Raw genomic sequence first — 13,215 nt, forward strand, 5'->3', positions numbered from 1 at the left:
AATTCTGCAGTCTCGTATTTGTATATATATATGTTTAGGCATCAATCCACTTTTTTCGCCCAAACTCTCCTCTTCTACTTATTAATTATAAAGAACATGTGTTGATTGGTTTTTTTCTAATTATCAGCCATACAGCATAAACACCAATAGTAATTTTAATACCGTGATGTATTGTCAAAAAAATATTGTGACATTTTCCTTACTAATTTATCTCTTACATTGGCGTCAATATTTTTATTATCCCAATTAATTGTCACGACATACACAATATTTTTTTCAATAATTATTGCTTTGCATAATATTCACGATATTGTCATATTTAATGCACCTCTGTGTATTATTGGCGGTCGGTGATTGGTGCAAATCATTTGTAGTCGAACTTGTCTTTATAGAACTACTAACCGATAAGTACTGATTTTCTTTATAAAGTTCATGATGTTTTTATATTAACGATGAAAATATAAAAGTTGTAAGTGTAAAATTTGTGCTAAGAAAAGATATGAACAAATAATCATTATTATTAATTGTTGTTCTTAAAATATTTTAATATTAGAATTTAATAAATTTAAAAGCCTTGAAATTCTGTTTGGACGAATAAGAAAAAGCTAATAAGTATATATTTCTTCAATATATAACTTACGCTATAACGTAATATATGTATAACATTATGTTATAACTTATGTTAGCCTGCATATTTGCTTCTGGTACGCTTTACTTCTGAACTTAAAAGATGAGTTTAGCGAGCTTCAAGGATATTTAATTTTTCTATTGGTTTCACTTTCGATTTTTTAAATACTTGTAAAAATGCTGGTAATTGGTAAAAATGTATACCAATAATTTTCATCCATAAAATTTCATATTTTCTACACTGTGCTCGAACTACGTAATTCCCGAGAAAGATTATTGTTACCTTTAAAAATTAGCAAACTATTGAGGAAAAAAACGCGATTTAAATCGGTGCTTTTGTTTTTAAGTTACTAGCGAAAGCGAACTGAGACAGACTTTCACTTTTGTACCTCATAGTGGTTAGTAGTGGTCATTTTATTATACTGGTCATGACTGTCTCATTTCACATTGACAAATCTCCACCCACATAAGCATTCCGTCAAAATGTAAACAAAAACCCTAAGCGCAGTAACATGTCCTTTCTAAAAAAGCCGATCACGTGCAGTTTTTTTTATATTTTTTTGTGCTCTAGATTGAATATTCAAGGCTAAACGCCTGTCAGACATTACTTGAAATTGTAATTGGGTATAATATAGCCTACGTCACAGGTTGTGTTGTTCCTACTAAATTTAACCCATGAACGGCATTTTCTACGAGCCTAACTTCAAGAAACAAATAAACAAACGAAGTGTTCGATCATTTAAATAGCTGCTCGCCAGATTTTATTGCATTATAATGAAAAGTTATTGAAACTAAATACAACTAAATAAACAACAACAACTAAAACAAATAACAACAACTACTAATAACAATAACTAAATAAACAACAACTAAATTACATTCGTTTAGCATTGCGTCATATGTTGTTCCTACTAAATCGAAGTAGTTGTGTTTTTTTCATATTATACCCAATTGAAATCACATCCGTGTGATCATAGGCAGTTAGAAATGCTTTGGTCTCATATAAAACACCGTAAAACGGAAAATCGGCTGTCTGGAATGGATAAGTACGGAGATTCAATCTATCTTACATAAAATCGTCTGATCTTATGAGGTCGCCCAATGAACTGTACTCCTGAAAATCTATTTCATTCCCCTTTCAGGACAAATCGCGCAATTCTTTCTTCACGGCTTACGGTAACACATATGAAATGATTCCAGCAGTTCGAGATCATTTGGATCAATTCTGCAGTCTCGTATTTGTACTTATACTTTCAGATGAGCTGTCATGGCTTTGGGGATAGAGCGTTCGCCTTCCAATGAGGTGGAACAGGGTTCGAATTCCATGGTCAACACGAATTCCGCATCTGTCTCGCACCGATTACAGTTCTGACGTAAAATATCCTCTGCGGTAGACGGATCATAAGTTAGTTCCCCTGCTTTCAGACTAACCGTGGGAGGTTTTCGTGCAATATCCTCTCACTACTGCTCCAGGAGTTCCCTTGTCTTTTGGATTGGATTCAAAATTGCGAGGCTAACATTGTAGTTGTGAACATTAGTAGTCGTAAACCCAATAAATTGGGTCGGCTGTTCAACGAAGTTTATGAAATGAAATTTACTTTCTGCTTATTTCTTTCTCCTTTCTTCCGGCCCTGAAGGAACTAAAAGACGTCGAAGCAATTAACATGGTCCTTCCTCTTTGCACACGATAATCGATTTCTTGGACATTCGATGGAGAATTGTTTGTCCTTTTCCTATAAAAGGGCGAACCATGTATAGAATGGCAATGTCTGAATATCGGCAATTAGATGTTGGAAAGCCCCACATCACTCCCTGCCTATGCACAGTGGACCAGCATCCAAGATTTCGCGGCCAAAATTAGTATTTCGATAAAATTTGTTTCAAAATTCGGGGGGTTTTATTTAGGTTTTTTTATCTGCAGGTAAATTGAATTCATAGTTGAAATTTTGAAATACACTAAAAATACCCCAAAAAGCAAAATGGTGGCTAAAATATGGCGGGCAAAAATAAAAATAATAATATAGTACGTTTAAATAATTAAATATAATAATTTTCGTAATTTCATATTAAAAATGAAAAGAAAATTAGATGTCCGAAGTAATATTACAAAATAACGCGAAGACATGAAAAAAAAACATAATTTTTGTTTTTCGGTATATTTAGTCCACCTTTGCAATACGGACAAAATGGGGCAGGTTTCTTCTAAAGAAGAAACATCAAAGAAGATAACAAAAAAAAGTTTAACTAATTACTTCGTGGTACTTTTTGGAACTAAGTTTCGAAAGTCATTCAAACATTGTAAAATGTCAAATGATAAGATATAAACTATAAGTTTGTCAAGAGTATTAACTAATCCAACACATTGAAAAATTGTACTATTATTACAGACTAATTACTCTAATAAAAATGTAACAATAAGGTGAAATTCCTATATATATTATATATATATATATATATATTTCTGAAATAAAAATTTAAAAGTTACATTTAAAAAAAAAATTTTGTAAGCATATTTTTCATTACATTATACTCTTGTCGGTCCAAAAAGTAAATAACACTTGATGGTAATACAGTTTTTGCAAATATTAATTCATTAACTGAATATAAGGAATTTATTTTAGTTTTATATCGGAGAAAAAATTTTTAATTATTTAATAAAAAGTAACTAAAATAAAATTTTCCTTTGTTGACCTAAGTAGAATTGACTTTAATTTCTTTTTTTATATTGCTTGTTTTAAACTTTAAAATAACGCGATTCTATTTACTTTTATTCCTTTTAAATATTTTATTTTAGTTTTCGGTTTTCTAAAATTTTTAGATTTTTATCGACCCAATAATTTGCATGCCTTTTTGTGAAAATGTCGAAAAGATCGAGATAAAATGTTCTTCAGTTTGCGTTCTTGCCTCCTATTAGTAATAATTTTTAAAATCTCGTAATTTTTAATTTTAACAAAAATATTACATAATTTATAAATCATGATTAACGTTATTTGTTTTCCCTGTTTTCTTTTAACCAAGCATTGAAATGTTTTAACCATTATTATTATTTTAATTGAAATATGCTTGAATACATTCCTTAAGACTTCATGTCTGAAAAATTATATTTTATTTAAGAAATAAAGTGGTACATATGAGCACCATTCACTAAATCAATGAACAAATCATCTAGTTGAACGCTTGTTTTTTTTAAATGAAATTTGTTTAATTCTTATTTACTGACTTGCAACTTTTATGCATCATAAAACACATAATAAATCTCAAAAGCAATAATTATACATTTTCAAAAAATTTCAAATGTCAATAACCGTTTTAAGTTAATAAGATAGAGCAGTTTAAAAATTTATCAACACAAAGTGTTTACTCTAATTAAATTACTAATATTTTATAGATGTCTTCAGAAGCCTTGACAATAGCAGAAAAATAAATTTAGTGAAAAATATTTGTCACAGAGTTAGTAAAAAAATATTTGTTGAAATGGTGTGTTTGGGTCCACTTGACTGGAAATGGTTAAACATTAGTTCAAAATTATTCTGGTTTACGCTAAGAAAACATAATGAACCAATATTGTTTATATGAAGGAATTACTTATTGTATTTCAAAATTTGTGTGGATGATCTATCATGGCAGGGGGAAGGAATTTTTTTTAGATACCAATGCATTTATTTTTCTTTTTTTCTTTTTTGCTATGCTATCAGGCTGTTGCATTCCCACAGGTGGGTTCTTCCTTATTTTTTTGTTTTGTTCGTTGTTTTGTTCCATTTTTAGTGCATTTTATATACCTTTTTTATTCTAGAATTTTTATTTTCAATACAGCATGACTAGCATGACATCTCATTTTTGGAACCTCATTATAAATTGTTTTCAAATTTGCTTTCATTCAAATTTATTTAAGTTCACGAATATTAAGAAAAGAACAAAATATCTAATTTTTTTAAAATAAAATTGAAAAAAAAATATTACAATCAGTATACATAACTATGATCTAAGGTGAGAAGCTCATAATTTAGACATTTACGCAATTAATTTAAATTGTTATCATTTGTTGGGAATTTTGAGATAAAATGTTCCGAATATAACTGAGATAAAATGGTATAAGACATTTCTTTTTACCTATGTATTTTTTATGCACAGATCATCTGATTGTCAAAATATATTGTTATAAGATATGTACCAATTAAGATTGCTAATAAGCCAACCGGGGTCAGTGAACTAGCGTTGCATCAGAAAGGTTCTGGGTTCGAATCCTGGGCAAGGCGCGGATGTTCTTTCATTCTACGCACTATCTGTATTGACTGTGGGAGCAACCATGGTCCACCTAATATTTTGCCCCCTAAAAAAATGGCCAATAAATCTGACCTTCAGATGCTTGTATGACGAAAGGTCATTCTCCCGGAGGGTATTGGGAAAAAAATGATTGCTAATAGTTTAAATTAGAATTATTAAAATTATATCTTCATTGTTAGTTTTTGAATGGTATTTGTCATTATCATGAGTTTGAATGTTCGGCTACATTTTGTGAATGTACGAAGGTCGTTCAATACACTATAGGAAAATCCGAAAGATTACATTCGTAAGTCAGCAAAAATTGCTTTTTTGAGTTCATCAATCCTCACTGTTAAATTTACAAATTAACGTGAAATTATTGTTACTGTAGATCGAGAAAACAATGTTCAGTTTGTAAGGAGTTATAGAAAAAGTTTCTTTTGGTTATTAAAAATCCAATTAATTAATAGAACAAGATAAGTTGTTTGCGGTTGCTATAATTAAGTTTAACACCGAAAGAGATAAAAAGTCGAGTCGGGTGAAGTTTATGACAAATTTGAATTTGCGTATGTTTGCAACTAAAACAAATGGGGTTGCTCTGGGGATAGAGCGTTCGCCTTCCAATGAGGTGAACCGCGGTTCGATCCCGGCGATGACTGGTCGATACGAATTCCGTATCCGGCTTGCACCGACCACAGTGCTGACGTGAAATATCCTCAGTGGTAGACGGATCATGGGTTAGAGTCCCTTTGCCGTAAGGCTAATCGTGGGAGATTCTCCTGGTCTTCCCCTCCATGTAACGCAAATGTGAGATGGCTCCATCAAAAAGTCCTCCACGAAGGCGAATTTCTCCCAATACTCGATCTAGGAATTCCCTTGTCTTCTGGATTGGGTTCAAAATTACAAGGAGTTGAACACTAGTAGTGGTAAACCCAAAACAATTGGGTCGGCTGTTCAACGACGGTTATAAAATGTTACAAATGGGTTTAATGAGTTTCATTGTACATGGAAAAGTGACATCATTCTCTGAAATAATAGACTCCACAATGAGTGAAAAACCGTGCTCGAAATAGTTAATTTCATAGAAGTGCGGAGTAATGTGAATTTTTCACGAAACATATTATATGTGGAACAAAACATATCCGCAAGACGAGTGCAGCATTTGCCCTCATTGCAGAATTTGGTAGAGTGCAGATTGTGTTGTTGTTCAACACTTCAACACATTCTCTGTCTTTCGCTCCCTTTCTCAAACACATGCTCAAAAACAAAACAAAACGGAATTTTCGTTATAAAATTGTTCTGAATACGTGATATATNGAACTCATACTTATGGAGGTTTGTGTGATTTAATGGCTGTCAGATAGATTTAAAAATGTCCCGAACTCATTCTTATGGTGGTTAGGTGATTTAATGGCTACCAGATAGATTTTAAAATGTCCCGAAATCATACTATTGGGTGTTAGGGAATTTAATGGTTGCAATATAAATTTTGAAATATCCCGAACTTATATCTATGAGTGCTAGGTGATTTAATAGCTCTCAGATAGATTTTGAAATGTCCCGAACTCATACTTATGGAGGTTTGTGTGATTTAATGGCTGTCAGATAGATTTAAAAATGTCCCGAACTCATTCTTATGGTGGTTAGGTGATTTAATGGCTACCAGATAGATTTTAAAATGTCCCGAAATCATACTATTGGGTGTTAGGGAATTTAATGGTTGCAATATAAATTTTGAAATATCCCGAACTTATATCTATGAGTGCTAGGTGATTTAATAGCTCTCAGATAGATTTTGAAATGTCCCGAACTCATACTTATGGAGGTTTGTGTGATTTAATGGCTGTCAGATAGATTTAAAAATGTCCCGAACTCATTCTTATGGTGGTTAGGTGATTTAATGGCTACCAGATAGATTTTAAAATGTCCCGAAATCATACTATTGGGTGTTAGGGAATTTAATGGTTGCAATATAAATTTTGAAATATCCCGAACTTATATCTATGAGTGCTAGGTGATTTAATAGCTCTCAGATAGATTTTGAAATGTCCCGAACTCATACTTATGGAGGTTTGTGTGATTTAATGGCTGTCAGATAGATTTAAAAATGTCCCGAACTCATTCTTATGGTGGTTAGGTGATTTAATGGCTACCAGATAGATTTTAAAATGTCCCGAAATCATACTATTGGGTGTTAGGGAATTTAATGGTTGCAATATAAATTTTGAAATATCCCGAACTTATATCTATGAGTGCTAGGTGATTTAATAGCTCTCAGATAGATTTTGAAATGTCCCGAACTCATACTTATGGAGGTTTGTGTGATTTAATGGCTGTCAGATAGATTTAAAAATGTCCCGAACTCATTCTTATGGTGGTTAGGTGATTTAATGGCTACCAGATAGATTTTAAAATGTCCCGAAATCATACTATTGGGTGTTAGGGAATTTAATGGTTGCAATATAAATTTTGAAATATCCCGAACTTATATCTATGAGTGCTAGGTGATTTAATAGCTCTCAGATAGATTTTGAAATGTCCCGAACTCATACTTATGGAGGTTTGTGTGATTTAATGGCTGTCAGATAGATTTAAAAATGTCCCGAACTCATTCTTATGGTGGTTAGGTGATTTAATGGCTACCAGATAGATTTTAAAATGTCCCGAAATCATACTATTGGGTGTTAGGGAATTTAATGGTTGCAATATAAATTTTGAAATATCCCGAACTTATATCTATGAGTGCTAGGTGATTTAATAGCTCTCAGATAGATTTTGAAATGTCCCGAACTCATACTTATGGAGGTTTGTGTGATTTAATGGCTGTCAGATAGATTTAAAAATGTCCCGAACTCATTCTTATGGTGGTTAGGTGATTTAATGGCTACCAGATAGATTTTAAAATGTCCCGAAATCATACTATTGGGTGTTAGGGAATTTAATGGTTGTTATATAAATTTTGAAATATCCCGAACTCACATTCATGAGTGCTAGGTGATTTAATAGCTCTCAGATAGATTTTGAAATGTCCCGAACTCATACTTCTGGAGGTTTATGTGATTTAATGGCTGCCAGATAGATTTTAAAATGTCCTGAACTCATACTTATGGTGGTTTGTGCTGTTTAACGGCTGTCAGATAGATTTTAAAATTATTACTAAAATTGAAGATAATTAACAGCATCGCAGACATATCTTGAACACTGCGCTTTCGATTTCCGCTGCGAGTAAAAGCCAGACGGTAATACAATTTGATTAATATTGTTGTTGTAAACTAACTGTGGTGTTAGGATTGGCGATTATGTTGAAGAATTGGAATATTTAAATACAAATATGCTGATCATTCGGCTTTATAAACTTTCCATTAATTGTATTCCATCTTTTGCGGTTAAATATGATTTTTTACATCGCTAAATAATGCTTGTTTCAAAATATTTATTTCCAAACAATTTGATTTAACCCCAAATTAAATAAGGACCCTTTCTATCTCCCCTATTAACACGGTTTACTCTCAAATTTCATAATAATTTTCTAATCGATACTTAATTAATAATACGATCAAAATTTTGGTGAATTTAAATTCTAACTTGTTTTATTTAAAGACCAACCAGAAGTTCAAATTTTCCTTCCCCTTCCCTCCTACGTCCACGATAAGCCTTTCTCGTTCCCTCGCATAAAGTCGTTAACAGTTCGTATAAAATGATTTCAATCTTTTCCATTACGTAACAGCTGTGGTGCTTATCACTGTATTTAATTACAGTGCAAATCGTTCCAATTATGTCAGCATATTTATGCCAACCGTAAATTTGCTTGAAATCGGTGCAATTTAACTAAAGGTGTCCTTCTCGTGTTATAAATGTTCTTTTAAGTTATTTATAAAGTGTTTACATTATTTGAATATTAAATTATTTATATTTTGATTTAAATATGTTTTTGAAATAATAATTATCACACTTTATTTTTTCAAACTTTTTCTATTTTATCTATGACATGCAGAGTATACTAAATTACACTAACGACTGAACTATATAAATATGAATGACCTAAACCAAGAGAATGTCGACTTTCACCGGTGAATGTCATCAATCACATAGTCTCTTTGGTGAATGTCCGAAATGTTTGTTATATCCGATATGAAATCATTTTATTAGTTGATATTATTATATTTATTCGATATTTTAATATCTGTTGAGGATAGATTAGGAAAAACATCAGTGTTCGGGGTACCGGTTAAATGCATACTGGGCACTTGACCTTAAAAAAAATATCGATGTAGGGCATACCGGGCAAATATATGCCAGGAAGTGGTACTGTACCTCAACAAAGCATTGGTGTAGGGAATAACAGGCAAATATATAGTGGGCAACTTAAATAGACTTAGTATTTTGGACATTTACCAATGTAATTGTCAACATTCACCAGTGGAAGTCAACAACCACCAATTTCGATCATTCACAGTAACATATATATCACTTCACTTAAATAATTCCTGGTTCCAGATCAAAATTTTTTCGACAAATGGCTCTGCATGCAACAAATACAGTGCTTATTGCAATTATTGCTTGATATTTCGAACATTAAAATAGTTACGACGCTAAACAAAGTGCTGCTACAATATATATATTTTTTAATTTTATTTATTTTTTGTTTATTAATTTTTTTTAAATTTTGTATAACCTAAAGAATAGCTTAGCAGGGTGTCCTCAAAAGTAAGAGGCGAATAGAAAAATCAATGAAAGAATTCGCTGCATTCTACTTAGAATATTCTCACTAAGTTCAGAGACGATTTTTTTTTCGTTAATGGATGGTGCTGTTGAATGAGGGGAATACTATAAAACACTATATTCAAAAATCACAACAAGTAGTAACAGACATTCGTGGACCTTAGTTCACGAATGTCTGTTACTTTTGTCCTCAGTTGTGGTGAGAATAATCAGAATATGGTTTTAGCACTGTCGCTACTTTCACTAACAAAGAAAATACAATGCACTGATTTTTTTATTAATAACTGCAATCCGCTAAATTTCACTATTTCTAAAATGATAAACACATTTCCAGATAACATTAATAAGCATAAGAAGCAACTCAGAAGATATAATATTTTTCCAATTACTAACTATAGAAAAGTTAAACAACAACTGGCTGTGGGCCAGCGAGATTGTGGCGTAACTACCACTATAAATATTAAATACCAAATCACTAGTATATAAGACATGTTAATTTGATTCCACCTTGAGGTACTTTTTGATAGATGAAGGTTGACATAGTCGATAGGGTCAGCAACGCGCACCGGCCGCCTTGACAAGTTGTAACCCATTGACCACCACACAGTGACAATCGTTACAGCGACAGCTCAGTTGCTTAAATACTGAGTGGTCGCGGCTCAAATATCGTGACAAACTATCTTATTTAACTATCGTGAATTTAAATTCCTTACTTTATCGATCATAATACATTTGGAAGTTGAAGTTGAAGTTATTAAATAAATATCATAACTTAAAAAGAATATGTAACTGTATTGTACAAATATCTAATGTTGTGTCTTTCTTCTTTTTGCTGGCCTGAAACTGCACGCTACACCAGCGGAGGCAGATAGATTAAAAAGATTGTATCCCGAAAATGAGAAATTCATCGCCAACATACCCTCAAGGTATTATGAAGTCATCTATCCCGTGCAAGTGCGCCAACATCAGAAGCTGGGAGTTCTAACCAGGGATGCTGGGGCTAACAAGGTAAGTCCCGTTTTGAATTCCCTAATCATCATGCCTTCACACTAAATCTTATAGGGGTAAAAAACTTACGGTCCGCCGACTGCTGATGTGCGGCCCGCGGGAACTTCTGAATGCAAAGTACCGATTTCATTATAAACCTAAGTCCCGCAGTGGACTGATCTTTAAGACATGGTTCCCAGCAGATCATTGAGGGCTGCGGTCAGTGTGCGGGTGGGTGACCACTTGGATTAGTATGACCGAGGGATTGCGGTCCTCGTTAAACTATTCTACCGTAAAGTGCTCGACTTCGCATCATGCAAGTCGTCGGGCTATCGAAGCAGGGGTGCCCTCTACAAAGGATCAAAATTGCGATGGCATGTCTTCGGATCATCCTCAGGGATGTTTCCCAGACCTTCGCAATAGCTCATTGTGTAGCTTTAGTGAGAATACCTAACTAAAGTCTCTTCAAAAAATGTTTTAATTGATTTAAGCAAATGGAGGACATCACATTGCGAATATATTTGGGTTCATTAGTTTATTCTTTGAAAAAAAAAAGAAGGATCAATTTTCATTTGAGAAGTTGGTGAAACGGGTTTTGCCCATGTTCTAAAACGAGAATTTTGAGCAGAATAAAAAACTGATCAATGAATTTATTGTTTTAGCCAATAAATTATCTCTATTTTTTTTTAAAGTTCATTCGAACCTCTGCTTAACGAACCCCTATTTACCGAATTTATAGATTTAACGAATTTTATGAAGTTAATGATGTAGATTTATAAGAATCAATGAATAGCAACTCTGACACAGAAGTCGATGATAATCAATCACCAGTGAAAACTGTTACTTTTTCTGAAGCTTCGTACTATTTGGAAGCAGTGAAAACTTATCTAATGCAGCAAGATGTAAATGAAGGAGCATTTTGCTCTCTTCATAACGCTCAAAAAGAACTTTTTAAAGTAAAAAATCAAGGAAATAAGCAAACCTTACTCACTAGTTGCTTTAAAATTTCGAATTAATCATCGCTTAATCATTCGCTGTATTTTAAGTTTGTGAATAAAAAGTGTGAGATTTCTATTTATTTGCTTATTAGAGATGTTCGGATATTTCATAAATTTAGTCAGTTTTTTTTGCCACCGATATTACGAATTATCCCCGATTTAGCGAATAATATTTTCGGTCCCAATGAATTCGTTAAATTGGGGTACCACTGTATATTAAATGAGCTGACATTTTGCGAACATCACTGTAACCATGATATTTGAAATTAATTGTTGTTCTTGTCTTTTTTTAATTTCAGACTGGGAAACATTATCACTCAACTTCTCTTTTAGTAAAAGCCTTCAATTACAAATTTAAACTAGATCTGGAACTAAATACGTAAGTTATATATTTTCAACATTATTAGGATTTAAATATCTTTATCGCTTTCTCTATATCATTATAAAAGGTTGTGGAAACTTCTGGATTATGACTATTTATTTTACGGAAAATAGGCCTTTTTGCAATATTAAATGATGCACAGAGAGTAAAATAAAAAACGGACCACCCTGAATAACTTTTGATCTAATGATCGGATTTTCATGTTCTAAGACTCATTCTTAATGGATCGAGGAGGTGATCACAAATATGCTAATTAATAAGTGCAAACGATAATATGTATTGCGAGATCAGACAGAAAAACATATCTCTGAATAAGCATATCTTTTTTTTCAACGGATTTAGATTTCTGAGCAGCAAAATATTAAGGGTAGTCACAATCTGGGAAATATGGTTTCAATAGTTTCGCCAGGAGAGATCCCTAAAGTGTGAATCCTTTCATTTAAATTTTACTTTTTACGTATTTCGCTATATCTCGAAACCTTTTTAAGCGAAATGAATTTTGCACTCAATTATAACATTCGTTTATCCAAAGATAATTCCATGCAAAAAATAACTTTTAGTTAATATTTATCATTTTTTATTATTTTATATAATAAAGATCAAAAAAATTTTAAATTGTAAAGTATTCAATTTTTGCACCATTTTAAAATATAATTTTACGTGGTAAAAATAAAAAAATTGAGCAAAATCGGTTAAATGGTAATTTTATTTAAAAAAAGCCGAATGTTTTACATGAAACAAAAATAAATAAATTATAGACTGCAGGTGTCAAGATGTCACCCTGAATAAAATTTGTTCTAATTCTCTAATTTTTTAAGCGGAACAATTTTGCAAATAATTATAAAAGTCATTTATCCAAAGATAATTTTATTAAAAATAATTTTAAACATTATTTATTATTTTATTCTATATTGGTTGAAGAAATTAGGAAATATTAAGGCATGGAAATTTGTCCTTACTTTTAAACTGCGTTGTTTTAAATGAGAAAATACAAGCTTTGAACGAAATTCTTCGAATAATTTTCGAATTATGAAATTTTAAAGAACATTATTTTTATTTTTTTGCATGTAATTAATTATTATTGAACATACAAGTTCGATAATTACGTGTAAAAATGTTTCGCTTTGATGAAGGAAGTCCCGAGATATGGCAAAATGTGTAGTAAGTGATATTAACATTAACAGAATCCAAAAATGTTTCAGTTCTCTACAGTAACTACTGGGATCTTATTCTTCA

At 31.9% G+C, this 13,215-nt stretch overlaps 2 protein-coding genes and 1 long non-coding RNA gene across 3 annotated transcripts in view; 1 reads left to right on the plus strand and 2 right to left on the minus strand.

The window, feature by feature from the left end:
• Window positions 1–13,215, minus strand: part of LOC122272569 (uncharacterized) — a 568,266-nt gene that overhangs the window by 136,778 nt on the left and 418,273 nt on the right. The window lies entirely within an intron of this gene.
• LOC122271535 (uncharacterized) overlaps window positions 1–13,215 on the minus strand; it is a 162,185-nt gene that overhangs the window by 116,164 nt on the left and 32,806 nt on the right. The window lies entirely within an intron of this gene.
• LOC107447300 (disintegrin and metalloproteinase domain-containing protein 11) overlaps window positions 1–13,215 on the plus strand; it is a 195,358-nt gene that overhangs the window by 92,740 nt on the left and 89,403 nt on the right. The window contains exons 3-4 of the mRNA XM_071185601.1: window positions 10,472–10,620; window positions 11,897–11,976. Of these exons, the coding sequence (XP_071041702.1) occupies window positions 10,472–10,620; window positions 11,897–11,976 (229 nt within the window). The remainder of the gene's footprint in view (window positions 1–10,471; window positions 10,621–11,896; window positions 11,977–13,215) is intronic.

The sequence above is a fragment of the Parasteatoda tepidariorum genome, chromosome 9, assembly GCF_043381705.1.
Source record: "Parasteatoda tepidariorum isolate YZ-2023 chromosome 9, CAS_Ptep_4.0, whole genome shotgun sequence".
Classification (NCBI taxonomy): Eukaryota; Metazoa; Arthropoda; class Arachnida; order Araneae; family Theridiidae; genus Parasteatoda; species Parasteatoda tepidariorum.